Genomic DNA, 16,437 nt, shown 5'->3' with positions numbered 1-16,437 from the left:
GATAAGCTTGAGATTGATATAAGGTTTGCAGAAAACCAAATTCTGTAGAGGAAGTTATGGCTGCCGGAAATCCGGTACGAAAAGCTAAATTTTTCGAAGTTGCAGTAGAATCAGGTTTTCTGATGTGTGCCTACGCAAACAGCTGTGCGCATGCACCCAACAGAATCAAGGAATTTACTTGTGCGTACGCACGCACACTTGGTGTTTTTCAGAAAGTGTGCGTGCGCACGCACACCCTTGTGCGCACGCACACACCACGGTAGGCTTTCTGTTCGTGGCGCTAGCACAGGCGAGGCGCATGCACACCAAGTAATTCCTGCTTGGTGTGCGCACGTACGCACTCATGCGTACGCACACATGTGTGCGTATGCACACACCCTGTTTTCCAGCACCTGTGTTTTTCTGTTCTAAACATGATTTCGAACTTCTAAACCTCCATTCTGCCCTGTTAACCCTAGATTTTACTAGTTAGCTTAGTAATTAGCGGAAGGTAGGGATTTGAGGTAACTTGGAAATGAAGAAAGAGGTAAAATATGATGAGTTATAAGGAAAAGATGTGAATGTAAGTGAAGTTATAATGTCATGGCTTTGTTGAATGATTATATAATGATTATGAACATTAAATGGCTTATGATATAATGATATCTGAGACACGAGTTTTCCTGGGTACAGAATCGTGGCTTGTCACCACGTATTCCTGGTTGAATCCCGATACTCTGTTGACCCTACGTCGTAAGGGTGACTGGGCACGTATAAATTCTTGGGTATGGATATCCCCATTGAGTGATATATGAATGAATGATTGAATGATGAATGAATGTGAAATCTATGCATAGACTCATGGGGGTACATGACGAGGGACAGTCTAAGGTTTTCGGACTTGTCGGGTTGGCTAGATAACCGACAAATGAGCCTCATCAGCCATAGGACAGGCATGCATCATGTGCATCTTGTTTGTTTGTCTGCTATGCATTACTTAGGATTGCCTAATTGAACATATATTCTGCTAATTGTTATATTTGTTATCTGCACTATCTGCTTCCTACTTGTGCATGAATTTGTTTGGTTGTTTGTCTCTGCTGAATCATGGACGATGGAGGAGCGGAGGAAGGGTGGAATGGTTTGGTGTTTATGTTAGGTTTAAAAGTGAGTAAGTTTAGGAATGCTTAGAATACCTACCCCTACTTATGGTTTCTGTTTAGAAATTAAGTTTTACAATTAGATGACGGAGTTCTAGGATTGCCTCTGACATTCCCAGGACCTTATTTATTATACGCGTGGCACCTTTACCATGCTGAGAACCTCCGGTTCTCACCCCATACTCTGTTGTTGTTTTCAAATGCAGGTCGAGAGGCTCCTCGCTAGGCGTCTGCATCTTTGAAGCGGAGTAGTACCTGAATTATTTTGGGTTTCCAGTTTGTATATATGTATATATGTGTACTTAGCTTGCTCTCCAAGAAACTTGATTATTTTGTTCCTCATAGAGGTTACAGGAGAGCTAGGGTCCTATTTCTGTATTTTGGGTGTTTGGGATACTTATGTATATATATGTAAATATTCTCTAGCCAGCCTTGGCTTCGCAGGCTGAGTCAGGAGCTAGTTTCACTATATTATTGGCACTCTAGTTACTCTTTCGCTTATTCCTATCCTTACTTTTAGGTTTCTTAGCACGCAAGTAATCCTATTTCTTGAGCGTTGCACTTTTTATTTTGCGATTTTGTTTTTTCCGTTTTTCAAGGCTCTTAGTATATTATCTCTTTTCACTATTATATGTAAATATTTTCTGATTAGGTCCGTAACACCACAGTACCTCTGTTCTACGACTTAAGCGTAAAACTCTGTGTAGTAGGGTGTTACAGTAGGCGGCGATGGGTTCAGCAACAACGATGATGAGAGCTAAGGTTTTTTGTGAATAAGCGAAGAAGAAGAAGACTCTAGATGAGGATAATTAGGTTTCTCTTGCATGGCTATAGAGTATGGACTGATGCTGTGAACCATCCTAAAAGGTGTTTATATGTATATATATGGGACGGGTACACCCTAAATCCGACAATGCCATGTCCTAAGCAAAATTTGCCCCTATTCGGGTTAAGTTATTTCCCTCCACAACCGGTTATAGACGGGTCGGGTATTTGCGTAATCGGGTACTCCTGCCAAATCTAACTACGTATTGATGCTCTATTTATTAAGGATTTACCGTTAGCCAATGGATTGCTATACATACAAGACAAGATTCTAACTCCTAATAGTTATTTAAGCGGACGAATGAGATGATTACTCAACAAACTCAAATTAATTAAAACAAATACTAATTATTTTTAATATTTTAATATTAAAAATTCTGATAATTTAATTTTAATTATAACTTTATAAAATATTTAATTACTATATATATTTTATTTTATTTTGTAATAAAATTTTTTATATAATTTTATATATTATTCCGTACAGGTATAAAAATATACACTAGTCTATAATTTTTGGTATTCAAATTTTTGTTTAATATACAAATTTATCAAGTGCCCTCATCTATCAGTTGTTCATCTGAGGGGAAAAAAATTAAAAAAATATATAAACTTTTCATAGGTATTATATGAAATTTAATTATTGTAATTTATTTATTTATTAAGTATATTTTAATAGAAATTAAAAAATAATAGTTATAAATGTAATAATTATAATATATTTACATATAAATTTAATAATTATAATAAATATATTATTTATTAATTAATTTTAATAATTTAAATTAATTTAATTACTATAAATATATTCCCATATTTTGGCATAAAAGTATAAAATTCTCATTCTCATAGGGTGAGATACTTAAAACTTATGAATAAAGATAAGAAAATTAAATAAGAAAAGCAGTTACAAAAAAAAAGTCATTGTAATAGGTAGATTAATAGATAAAAAAGACTTCTCTTTTTTTATTTAAAGTTAATTACTAATTCGATATTTAAAGAATTCAAGGGTTTGCTAAAATATTTTTTAAAAATACAATAAAAATAATAAAAAATATTATATCTTTTTATAAATAATAAAAAAATTTATTTAATAAACAACTTATTTATTTAATCCAAATTTTTACAAAAATATTTGAATAAATATTTAAAAAACATACAAAAAAATTTAAAACAAAATTTAATTTTGATATTTTTTTAATTTTTAAAATAATATGATAATAAAATATTTTTTTAAATTCATTTGATATAAAATTACTAAAATTTAAGCATAATTTTTTTTAGTAATGCTTACAAAAAAATTATATCAAAATCTGATTTTTAAAATTTTTTAAAAATATATATTTAATATCTACTTCATTTTATAGCATTTTTAAATTTTTTCTTATTTTTATGATTGACATGAACTTTCTGGTAATTGTTTACTCTTCCATTTAGCATCATCTGTGTGTTCGGTGTTCGGTGTTCGGCGAATGGTTCAAAGATACAGTGTCTGTGTGTGCCTAGCAAGTGTTTGTGAAAATGTCCCACAGACAGAAAATGCCGTGCAGACGTGCAGGGTCCATCAATGAGAGCTTTGTATACTCTACCCTGCTTTCTTACTCGGTTCAGTAGTATTTCTTCCTGATACAGTTTCTCAGCTTTGCAATAACACAGTAGCACGATTCTTCCCAAAAACCCTTTATTATATCTACCTTCTTTCTTATCCCACGATCTATTTATGCTTGCCTTCTCCTTTTAATACCTCTGTTCTTCACCTGCCAGCTGTGTATACAATTCACATTCTTTTCTCCCCTGCAGCTTCAATGCTATTCACCTTCTGGAACAATTCACAATTTACATTCACCTCCATTGATATTTCTTTAGTTCCGTTACTCAGTCCTACGCTGTTCTCACACCCTCACCCTTTCGAAAGCCCAAAATCCCAACCTCACCACACCCCTCTTCAGATAGTAAGTGTATCTGAAGAGCATTAGTAAAATTAATTCCTTTGTGTTCGTTTCTACTTACTTTTGCTCGTAATTAATTTCCTGTTTAACTGCTTTATTATTTTCCTTTTGTTTTACTTTTTAATTTATGCACTCATGATGATTAAGTTGGTCCAAAATAATGAAAGTATTTAGACTGAATTGGTAGCTACTGGATTCTTCTTTCTTATTTGACAAGAGTTTCTTTTGCAATGCATTGACTTGGCTCTTCATGTATGGTTTATCGAAATTGATTTGGCAATTAATCCTCCTCCTCTTTTTTTCAGTTCACATTGGCTTGAGTGGGTGCAGCAAACATGAGTGAAACTGGTGCCGATCTCTTGCAACAGTTGGAGGATATCCTTGAATCCGACCCTCTAATGTAAGGTTTAATGATTTTATGAACTGAAAATTGATTTACTGGTTGCTATTTGTTAGTTGTTTGAGAAACTAATTAAGATTTAGGCTATTTAGTAGAGAGCTTCTACTAGGTATCTAGATACAAATGTCTAGTTTTATGTTTTAATCTTGGTGGTTAATGTTGTTCTCTTGTCATAGTTGCTTGACCTAACAATATCGTTTTGTCTTTGTCTAACATATTTTTACTTGAGCTTTTGGATCCAGTGATGAGGTGGGATTTATTCATCCATCTCAGTTTGACTTGCTAAATGAAGAATCAGGCATTTCCGGCAATTCATCTGATGAAGCTATCTCTCAGGCAACAAAAAGGACAGCAAGCTCTGAGGGATGTTCCAAGCAAAAGAACAAAAACTTTTGGAACAAAGATCATAAATTGGGAATTTCAACTTCTATTCTTCTCCCACTATACAAAGCTGCTAAACTAGCGTTTATGACTGCATTTAAACAATACAAGATGTGTGGCGATCAATCTGATGAAGTTGGGAATTGTTTACCTGTCTCTTCATCATGTGATGATCTTCAAAGTATACTTATGAGACACAGCAGGTCACTTCTGCTGCTAAGTTGCGATTTTATGACAGCATGGAATTGCAGGTTCTCCGCTTACCTATTGTTCATTTTATTCTCAGCGTCATATACATGTCTAAGCCAGTGTCATAAGTTAGAACATTGGCATCAATATTATTCATCTACTTATATAGACTTTATTTGTTTGTAAACATGTTCCCAAAAAGTTCCAGTTTCAATTGACCACTTGTTTTTTAATAAAACCATCCTCCTTGAGTCATATCATGTGTACATTGAAACTTACATTCTAGACTTGATGAGGAAAAAAAAAATCAGCTTTGGAAAAAATATGTTATGCAATTGATATTTTACCGCAAAATGTTTGTATGTATATTGCAGAAAGTTAGTAGTTTCCAAGGAGAAGCAGCACTCCATGTTGTTGGATGAACTTCATCTGTCTGCACTCGTACTTTCATATTCACCCAAAAGTGAACAAGCTTGGAATCATAGGTACTGCATGTACATTTCTTCTTATGACTAGTCCCAATCCGTAAATTGATAATGTTTCTTAGATGAAAAAAATACATTTGTTGAATCTTGAGTTGATTAATCCTGAGGTCTTCTTACAACTGATATTTCTAGGCGGTGGGTCATCAAGTCAATGTCCGCACATTGTTCAAATTTCAAAGATCTTTTGAGAAAAGAATCTGAGCTGGTGGAAAAAATAGCTGAGGTCTAAATTCACTACACAAACTGCATACTATTAAATTTGAAAGACTTTATCTTCCGTTTCCATAATAGAGGGCATGCTTGCTCAAGAGAAGGACAATTTCTCTTGCTTCCCCCTGTACTTATGTTCGTGGTTGTCCAACATGAGGCATACTATGATATGAGACTCCATTGTAGTTTTGGTCTACACTCTACATTAAATGTTTTTTTGTCCTTGGTTCTAATTTGGCATTTAACCCTGTTTCTTTGTAAATATGGAATCATCTGCTAGGCACATTCTCTTACAAAAAAGGAAAAGAGAGTAAGATCTATGGATTGTCTTATCATGTTCTGTATGCATGCACCTTTTGTTTGCCAAAGAGAGTGCATATAGGATGAAGCGTTCTTATTTTTGTTTTGAATATCTATTAATTTTCATCTCTACTCCTTCATTTTCAGAGGTCGAAAATGAATTATCGTGCATGGAATCACCGCTGCTGGTTAATTTCGTATATGGCTAGAGATCAGGTTGAATTTTATATGATTTTATTTTATATTTTTAATGTATTTATTTATTTAACCTATGATGTCATTAATATTTCCTTGTGGTACCTGAATGAAATCTGTGTCCATATAGGTGCTACATGAGCTGAAGAAATCAAGAAGCTGGGCTGCAATGCATGTTGCTGATAATTGTTGTTTTCATTATCGCAGTGTAAGTTTTGACTAACCAGCCTGAATATGAATTTATTTCAAATGAATTATAAGCCTTTGAATAAGGAGACTTACTTTTTGTGCCTTTAATGAGCTTGAGATTTGCACTTAAGGAAATCATATTTTTCATCATGTTGCAGCGGCTATTGCTTAAGATTATGGAGGAATCAAGTGGTTCTGAGAAAAATGTGTCTTCTGGTTACAAGGCTGATATCAACCAGGCTTGGAAGGTAGATTTTGCATAATCTATTTATCCATGCTCAAAGTAGTTCTTTAAGTATGTGATAGTTTGATTTGACAGGATGAGCTTGACTGGAATGAGACATTGATAAGACGCTATGTGGGAAGAGAGGTTGGTGTTCTTGGCCTGTGACAAATTAGCGAGTAGTTGACCAAATAATTCCTGGATCAGCTGAAACTTCTATAAATACATGTCATGTGATAACTGATTAGTCAGCGCACATTTGGATATTATTTTTGTTCTAATTTAATAGCTTTTCAAAGTTCTTGTTGCTTGTCGTTTCCTGAATTTCTGTTACCTACACCTTCTCTTTACAAACTTAAGTGCACACGTCTGGTTCCCCTATTTTGAGAAACCTATAAAATTTCTATCCTTTACAAAAGTAAGCATATAGAGCATTACATACCGCTTTTGAATGGGTTTGTCATATATCCGTTATATTTTCTTAAATGGATTTTACCAAACAAATATAGTTATGGTAAGGTTATCTTTTCCCAGGAAAATAGTCATCATCATACAAGTTCTTCAATTGTATTTAAGGGGTTCTCCCAAGTCTGACCTTGAATGCTATTTTCTACTGATTGGCCTAGAATTCTCTATCACTTATGATGTTGAGTGTTGCTCATGTTAAACAGGCTCTATGGCTTCATCGTCGCTTCCTTTCCATGTACTGGATAAATAATTTTCTTTCTGATTCTGGTGGTACATCCTATAATTCCAAGCAGACGAACAGAAATTCTAACTACTTTGATCCCTTCCTGGAGAATGAATTGTGTCTCATTGACTCCTGCATAACTGTTGAGGACAATGAATTTGCTGATTTCGAAGCTCAAGCAGTGTATGCTGCTAGTTACATGCTGTGGTTGAAAGTGGTATGTGGATATTGTTACCATTATTAGATGTCAGATTTTTTTGAGTGACTGCTCTGCTGGATTGCCTTCTCAATTTTCCTTATGTTTGTTTTCAGCAAGTTCCTGAGCCATTGGGAAATGATCTCCGAGCGAAGATAAGAGCAATGGATCTGAAGAGCTTGCTGGATAACTCAAACCAAGAGAGGTTCTCACTTTTCAATCACTTTTTGAGCTAAATGGGAGCGTTTGTGCTTTTTGAGGGGGAGGTAGATATTATTAATGATTCTAACAATAAGTTTCTTTTACCTTACTATTTTTGTTATGATGATACTGTGTAATCTATAAATATATATTAACTTGATTTTCCATGAATGGTGACACTAGCAAGAGAATGCTGTAAAGTATCATATCATCACTAAACGAGAAAAGGTTCAGATAATCAGATCTTATATGAATTTCATTAGATAACAATTGGTGTTTATTTCATTTATTTTCCTCAGTTCATTTTACTATGTTATTAATTACATAAGAAGTTACCCTCGAACAAAGGAGAGCAGTTGAAACTTGAAGAAATAGGATTATGTTCAATCTCTAATGGAAACATTATTGAAGTAAATGCCATAATCTGAAACATAAGAAAGCCACAAAATACAACGGATATGAAGAAGATGCCACTTGAGAGCTGAATTGGTCTTATACTGTGTAATGACTGTTGATTGCATCCACATCTAAACCCTTTAGCTTGCCCATTGTTTCCACCCTTCCTTTCAGAGTGTGAAGCTCTCTCATCCTATATCAATATTCGAAAAGAAAGAAAATAAAGATGATAAATTGAATGCATGCAATTAAGTAAGAGGTTGATCACTTAGCCAGTGTTTAGTATGTATCTTAGTACAGAAACTACAGAGATAGGAGATAGAGACAAGACAAAAACATCTTTATCCGTTAACCTACTGTCCCTTGTTTTGAGGTGGACTACAAATTGGTAATATTTTGTTCCAAAACAGACATTTTTTGTTTTTGTTTTTATATGTTCTATTCTCTAAAACAAATTTCTTTTAGTGTCTCCATATTTTCTATCCCAAGACAGTTACTTATAAAACATTTTTGTAAATCTAAATGATGCTGACCTTGCTATTTCTGCACGCCTCTTGGCCTCGTCAGCTAGTGTATTTATTTCCCTGAAAGTGTGCTTCTCAACTTTCATGTCAGCAGACTGGAGACCATGTAAGGTTCTCTGCTCAGCAGCCCATTGAGCTTCACGAGCTTCTCTACCAAAGTCATTTTTGTTGATAAATGCAGTCTGTTCAGTTGCATTAACAAACGGTTAGTAAACTGAATATGCGGTTATAACTGCTCTGGTAGTACGCAATAAATGTGCTCTAGGAGCGTGCAAGTATTTCTCATCAGTTTTTAGTCTTAAGATTGTTAGGAATCATCTAGTCATGTAGTATATGTGCATATGAACAAGAACAACAGGTACTCAAAATCCACTAGACTAAACTAATTTGACTTGGAATAGATTAGTTTACCATATATTATTTATTTATTTTTATTTTATTAACTAAGATTGTGCAAGTTTATTGGTACTTACATGTTTGTCTACCACCAAATTCCAAGCTCTTCCGCTTAATGCATAACGAACAGCAAACTTTATAGGATCCAAAAACAAGTAAGTTATAATAGAGTAGACCCAGATGATTCCCGTCCAACCCCACCCTATGGCTTTGATTCCTGCTAGCTCCCAAGAGAGAAGGGCAGATACAATAGTTGCAATCTACAGAGGATATAGAAGTGATTAGGATCATTGACATAAAAAATAAAATCAGGGCAATGTTTGGTTTTTATTGTCATCTCCTCCTCTTATTTTCAGTATTTTGTAAAACAAAATGTGAAAATAAAAAATAGAATTATGCTATTAATTTCTTTTTCAAAATTCTAAACATAAAACATTGAAGGCAAAAATAAGAGATGAAAGTAAAAACCGAATTGATTCTTAGGCTTTGTACTGAGTGGGATAAAATATGAAAAGTACCAGTTGAGCTATAACAAAAGCGATCATAAGCAAAACACCGGGTCTTTCTGTATAGGACCATCCCCTTGAGCGAGTCACAAAAATTAAGGCTTGACTAATTATACTGACTTGAAGATATATAGCAGCTCCTAGCATTTTACTCTCTTCATGAGTAGGTGGACCATGAAGATCTCCGTGGAGATGTCTCACATCAAAATGGTTCTGTAGCACAGTGATTTCCTTTGTCATATAATTTGATGTCACTACAAACAAATGATTAAGCTAGAGGGAAGATGCTTACAGGAAAAAAGTGTGTTTTATACGCTGCCCAGAAGAATATCACTGTCATTAGAGCCAGATAACCTCCTAGGACAATCCCAGTTGCAAAAATCTCACTCAGCTTCCAACTATCAGGACTTGGAGAAGGCTTAACCCTATCTTTAGATATTGTCATGATGGTACCTATTAGCAAGTCAGGGGTCAAGCGAAAGAATAAAAACTCTTGAAGAAGACACACACATGCACGCATGCACACACAATGAAAATTTGTCCTACTAAAATAAATAAGTTATATGGATTAGACAACTTCATGGTTTCATATTCTATACAAAACCATGAAAAGGTAATGATATTTGAAAGTAACTAATGTTACTATAACTGTAGAGAAGACCTTCAAATAATGCATTTTAAATATGGTATTTGAGAGCAGATAGTAATACCATCGTTGAGAATGGCTATGACAAGAACCATAAAGGGAGGAAAGTTAAATTCCCAAATGCATGTGAGTAACATAAAGCCAACCTGCAACCCAAAATAAACTGAAAATGAGAAGGAAAGAAAATGATGGCTTGATCACTGCTAAATTCTCCATATATGCACTTATAACTTACCACAATACGGATGGTGATAGATACAGCATATATCTGCAAAAGAAAAATAAAATAAGGCTTTGAATTTTTCGTTACAACAAGGACTATTGCAATATTTTATTAATATTTTCGTAGTTGGGGGATTACTGTGTAGTTTTTCATTCTTTGGAAAATTGCACGGCTAGTTAAAACAGCACTTATGATCACACTCAACCCAGGTTCTGTTAGAACTATGTCAGAGGCACTTCTTGCAGCATCTGTTGCATCTGCTACAGCGATACCTATGTCAGCTATCTTCAGAGCTGGTGCATCATTCACTCCATCACCAGTCATCCCACAAATGTGCTTTCTAGCTTGTAACCTCTTCACAATCTCATATTTGTGCTCTGAGGGAACATATATAATCAGAAAATAGACAAGAATTTGGATTAGAGCTTTTCTGTGATTGCTATTATACTTACCAGGAAAGACACCAGCGAAACCATCTGCATTCTCTATAAGATCATCGACGGGAACAGAAGCAAAATTATCTTTGCTTTCTCCTAGCAGCGATGAAGAAGGATACATGTTAGAGCCCATTCCAAGACGCCTTCCTGTTTCCTTAGCAATTGCAAGCTGATCACCTGTAAGGGTATTTTTTTTTTCAAGATTATGAGATGTGATCCGTTTCCCTTCTTGGTTACTAACAATTAATTCCTGAGACAAATTTCTGGAGGTAAAATCTCCCACTAGTAGTCATTAACTATCACAAAACTCTGTTAGGATCCAATTAATGAGTTAGTTAGAGAAGTTAGTCATCATAAATAAGGGATAGGATGAATTAGTTAGGGTGTCTTCAATCATTTGTTGAGATTAGTCTCATGGGAGAGTTTGAGACAGACTCTCAAATTAAGATTTCATTTGTATACTGTTCAGTTGATTTGGGAATAATATCACTGCCTGCTACATTCTCTATCCTTTCTTGATACCAGATCTAACAACTCCTTAGTTCCATGTGAACTATAACATTTTTGTAGCATATAAAAATTAGTATTTACATCATACTAAAAAGATAGTACAGAACTTTGACACATACCAGTGATCATTTTGACACTCACACCAAGATTAAGAGCTCTTCTGATTGTTTCAGCACTATCGTGGCGGGGAGGATCAAATAGAGGGAGTAGGCCGACAAATTCCCACGGACCCCCTAAACTTTCTTTGGTTCCCTCAGGTACTTCCTAAATAAAAAGAATTATTTTTGCTAAGATATAGTAATACAATAACATGCATGAGGGTGAAAGATTCATAAAAATATATTTACCTGGTGGGCAACAGCCAGTGAGCGAAGGCCACGTTCGGCAAATTTGTCTATAATTGCATGTACCCTCTGTGCAATTTCTGACTTGTTATGTGCAAGGTTGAGAATCTACACAATACATGATATGATTTAAATAATGTTCAAATATGTTGCTGTTGTTGGTAGCATAGTCATTTAAAGTCATAATGTAGTTTATTCTACCTGCTCTGGTGCACCTTTGCTAACCCTGTGCATCTTACCAGCAGCATCGGTGTATGTAAGTGCAGTTCTTTTATCTGTTGGATTGAATGGAAGGAAGTGAATTTCAGTTATTCCAGCTCGTGCCTTGCAAGATAAAGGCGGGAAAAAATCAGTATATTCTCTAAAGTTTGACTGCAGAAATTGTATGGTGAAATGTTATCTTGAAAAATTCTACAATTATATTTATGCAAAATTTTCTATATGTCAATAGAGGATACGAATGTCATCTTTAATATTTGCTAAACATGGTATTCAATTTGAAGAGCAACTCGGAAAAATGATGGATTATTGTCAGTAAGGCATCGGTTTTATTTTTTAATTTTTCAAATGATTCGAAGATGATCCAAAGGAGTAACCAGGTTGGTAGTTGAAATAGTACCTCCTTTGGGTCTGCTAACATAGAGACAATTGCACAATCAATTGCATCTTGGTTCTCTAGCCTTGATGCCCTTGCAGCCATAAGTACAACCATGTCCTGATTAACTCCATCAGCAAAGACCTGCCAGATATTGATCATTGTTGGAAAAAAGAAGAAACTGGTTAGTATTTTGAAACACATGAATGGCTTGTATAGACAATGGAGTTACTCTTTGTCTTTCCATTATCGTCTTTCTTTAAGAAATTATCTTCTTTACATTTAACTATGTTTCATAATTTTAGGACAAATGAGTTACCAAACCTCAATTAGATTCTTGTCCACTGTAAGCTTGTTGAGTGTTAATGTGCCTGTTTTATCACTGCATAGGACATCCATTCCGGCCATTTCTTCAATTGCAGTCATTCTCTTTGTTATAGCACCCTGCAAATATTTATATCATTAGTACCTAACCTATAATCATTAGATAATAACTTTTATCATTAAAGGATAACAATTAGGCCCTGTTTGGTAACTGCATCAAGACAAAAATATAGATACACTGAGTACAAACCTATTTGAAGGAGATAGATACAGAAACAGAAAAGATGTTTCTATCTAGGAACAAAATTTGCCTGATTTTCTATGTAGTCTCTGTCTTGGTGTTTCTATATCTTAGTTCTGAGGCACTTAAGCACAACATTACATTCCTTCCTATATAGCTCAACAAAATGTTTGAATCAATAAACTAAATGTAACCTGCTGAGACAATTTGTGTGAACCAATAGCCATTGTAACTGAAAGGACAGTTGGCATTGCAATAGGGATACCACCAATCAGTAACACAAGGAGGTTATCGATACCAACTCGGTATTTCCTTTGCTGCGGGCCATATATCACTATGATTTCAATGAGCATCCCAATAGCAATGGAACAGATGCAGAAGTTCCCAATAGATTGCAAAACCTGTAACAAGATCATGGCAAGATTTAATTTCAGGGTAAGGCATAGAAAACATCGACTAACATAACATGATAGAGATGATATATGTTTCTGTATGTGGACCTTCTGGAAATGTCCAACATGTGTGGTGTTTTCCACAAGATGCGCCGCCTTTCCAAAGAATGTGTGAACTCCAGTTGCAATAACTACTGCTTCAATTTCTCCTTGCTTGCATGTTGAACCAGAATATACTCCATCTCCAGGATGTTTTGAAACAGGAAGTGACTCTCCAGTAAGAGCAGACTGGAATCAAAACATACTTATTGAACAATAAGCTGATAAATCATACCAAGGATTTTAGGTTGAGGTATCCAATACATTTATATGATCTAGTAGTTAATTTCTTTTTCATATGTAATAATAGTTCCTTCTTCTGGTTGCAGAAAAATATGTTCAGATAAATTCTATACATATTTATCTGATGTTGGTCATTTCCAGCTAAAACCTTGATACTTAGGATTTAAGGTTTAAGGTATGTGTTAATAATAGTAATAAATTTTTTTGTGGATTTTACCTGATCGATCTTCAAAGGATCTCCTTCAAGGAGACGTGCGTCGGCAGGAATGATGTCACCTAGCTTGATGCTGATTATATCTCCAGGAACCAACACAGATGCATCTTCTTCGCTCCATTTTCCATCACGGAGTACCTATAAATTCAAAGGAAAAGGAAACCAGAAACGTTACATGATAGCTAACAAGTTAGGAAAAAAATAAGGAAAGAAGAAACTTGGAGAATAGAATAATAAACCTTTGCTTTTGGGGCCAATCTTGCCATGAGTGCTGCTGCTGCATTACCAGCATTGTTTTCTTCTATGAAACTGATTGTGGAGTTTACAAGTAGCAGTATAACAATGCCGGTAAAATCTTGATAATCCCAACCTTCTCCCTGTAGAATTATGTTGCTTTTACTAAGCTTATTGGAAGATTAGATGAAAATGAAAAACAAACTCTTGCAAGAGAAAAACAAAGTAAATGGAAACTTTCATGTTTCAACAATAAGTTCATAACCTCTCAGTCATTTGACACTTATAAATGCTTTAAAAAAATCTATAAATATATGTATAATTTGTATACATGTTCCACCATTTAAAAATTTTGGTATTTTGATCTTTAAATTTGTGTCATGTCATGTTCATATTAGTATCAATGCTTCATAGAATTAAGAAAGAAAAAAAGGTTGTAAAAGTGATAAGATAAAATAATTTTTACATTTGCGAAAACTATAATTATATTAACTTGTTTTCATCAATTTAACCACCAAAGTTCATGGAAAAGAATTAAGGAATAGAAGAGTCACCCCTCCATGAGCCATGGCAATGGCCATGATAGCAGCAGCTTCCATGACCCATGACAGTGGATTCCACATAAACCCCAAAAACTTGAGTATTTTACTTTCCTGCAGAGTCATAAAAGATATAAGTGAAAAATTAATATAAAGTGATTTAAGTACTAAAAGATTCGGTCTTTTTTTTTTGTCCACGGTATTTCTCAACTCGACAGGTTAAGGGCTAATCTGCCACGGATCTGAATTCTATTTAAGAATCTACTGCTGGCCAATAAATTGTTGCATGTACAAAGCGGGATTCAAATCCCCAACACTTGCTTAAACAGACGAGTGAGCTAATCACTCGACCAACCCAAGTTGATTAAAAGATTCAGCTTTATTATGTGATTAACCTTCTTTTCTTCAAGCTTGTTGTGTCCAAACAAGTCTAGCCTCTCTTTCACTTGATCAGAGGTTAGTCCTTCTTTTGTGCATTTTAGATTTTCAAAGACTTCCTCTATGGGTATGTTCTCCTACATAGCACACATATTTAGTTTAGTAAATATATAATAATGCATTCATTAATTATTCTCTTCTTTTTCAACACAAGACAAAATTATCATTAGAGAAATAATGTTTCAAGTTTTTTAAATTTTTAATATAATTCATTTTAGTTAATGAAATATTTGACACTTTTTCAACTACATGTACTATAAAGATACTGGTATCCCATAGTTGTGAAAAGTACCATAATAATTCCCAAAAGTCATATCTTTTTTTTTTTCAAAAAAAAAAAGGAGACAATATAAACAACTAAATCAGAAATTAAATAGAACTTAAATTTTTCACATTATAAATTTCAACATACCAGATCAACTTGTTCCCTTATAATTGCTTCAAGTTCCATGGCTTTCTCCTGAATTCTCTTCCTTTTCTCTCTCTTTTTTTCTCCCTTTTTACCTTGGCGTGATTATTTTCCCTCTTTTTTCCTGAAGCTATAGATTATACCGCCTTCCTAGCAAAAGAATATGAACTTCTGAACCCTGAATAGAAGTTACAATAATGGTTAAATGATGAACTACTATGCTAGCAAAACAAAAAAATGTAAGCTATGGCATCAAAGTAAGTGTCTTTTTAGAATTTAGATTACAGAACTCAACATTATATCCATATTTACAAATTCATTTCACATGCTTTTAACAAGTCTAAATCCAGAACCCACAAGACTTTATGGACTAAGAAATTTTTGTTACTATATAGAATAAGAAAAATATTTGTTACACTTATTTTATTTTATATAGAACAATAAGATAATTCACCAATCATTTACCGTTGTATGTAATAATGTGAACTTTATTAAAATTCAATCAAATGGTAAATGATGGATAAATCATTATATTACGACATTCCATAGATAAATGAATGAGTTTAATTAAGGGATCAACTTTCTCTCGCAAATTTTTTAAATTATTTTTTATTTCAAATTTTAAATCCTAAATTTTAAACTCTAAATTCTAAACTCTAAATCTTTTAAAAAAAGTTAACAAAACAAGTTTACCAAAAAAATTTGACTAATATTGACTAATTAAAATTAGTTTCCTAGCAGAAGTAATTCTTGATCACTCATGAGCAAATTTCATTTACTATTAAACAAGGTGATGTAATTTGTAAACTAATTTCTTAAAGTGCATTGAGACATATGATGATGATAATATTCAAAGTGAAAACTCATATGCAGTTACCTTATGTGAAATTGATAGTTGAGAATCGTTAGATGGTAATTTAATCAAACTTGTCAAATCATCTAACGATTCTCAAATATCAATTTTACATGAAGACAGCTGTATATGAGTTTTTATGATATTCAAACCTAAAACTTCATGCATACTATTTAAATTTCTCAATGCAACGAGCCTACCTAAGAATTTCTCTCGCTTGCATCGAAGTTGAGACCTCTTCAAACAAAATATATAATTCTCGATTATTACTCATATAAACCATAACCAAATTCTCTTTAAG

The 16,437-nt window shown here is 33.9% G+C and overlaps 2 protein-coding genes across 3 annotated transcripts; one reads left to right on the top strand and one right to left on the bottom strand.

Annotated features, from left to right (window-relative positions):
* The first annotated feature begins 3,406 nt into the window (after window positions 1-3,406).
* Window positions 3,407-8,395, top strand: LOC130973848 (uncharacterized). Its single transcript, XM_057898533.1, has 11 exons — window positions 3,407-3,916; window positions 4,219-4,313; window positions 4,556-4,945; window positions 5,258-5,368; window positions 5,501-5,591; window positions 6,026-6,094; window positions 6,204-6,281; window positions 6,421-6,510; window positions 6,582-6,632; window positions 7,157-7,393; window positions 7,489-8,395. The coding sequence occupies exons 2-11, from the start codon at window positions 4,249-4,251 to the stop codon at window positions 7,606-7,608; spliced, it is 1,302 nt and encodes a 433-aa protein (XP_057754516.1). The 5' UTR covers window positions 3,407-3,916; window positions 4,219-4,248; the 3' UTR covers window positions 7,609-8,395.
* On the bottom strand, window positions 7,837-16,437 carry LOC130973847 (plasma membrane ATPase 1-like). Of its 2 annotated transcripts, XM_057898531.1 has the most exons (22): window positions 16,337-16,437; window positions 15,287-15,461; window positions 14,832-14,951; window positions 14,452-14,550; window positions 13,903-14,040; window positions 13,667-13,801; window positions 13,216-13,395; window positions 12,910-13,116; window positions 12,475-12,594; window positions 12,175-12,294; window positions 11,757-11,879; window positions 11,559-11,663; window positions 11,331-11,475; window positions 10,717-10,878; window positions 10,403-10,641; window positions 10,277-10,309; window positions 10,106-10,187; window positions 9,688-9,848; window positions 9,408-9,608; window positions 8,967-9,149; window positions 8,503-8,675; window positions 7,838-8,162 (listed from the first exon to the last, which is right to left on the bottom strand). In XM_057898531.1, the coding sequence occupies exons 2-22, from the start codon at window positions 15,323-15,325 to the stop codon at window positions 8,066-8,068; spliced, it is 2,862 nt and encodes a 953-aa protein (XP_057754514.1). In that variant the 5' UTR covers window positions 15,326-15,461; window positions 16,337-16,437; the 3' UTR covers window positions 7,838-8,065. The 2 variants fall into 2 exon arrangements, with proteins under 2 accessions (XP_057754513.1, XP_057754514.1); XM_057898530.1 differs by having other exon boundaries at window positions 7,837-8,162; window positions 10,403-10,878.

Source organism: Arachis stenosperma, chromosome 4 (assembly GCF_014773155.1).
Source record: "Arachis stenosperma cultivar V10309 chromosome 4, arast.V10309.gnm1.PFL2, whole genome shotgun sequence".
Taxonomy (NCBI): Eukaryota; Viridiplantae; Streptophyta; class Magnoliopsida; order Fabales; family Fabaceae; genus Arachis; species Arachis stenosperma.
This window is presented reverse-complemented; position numbering and strand designations above follow the sequence as displayed.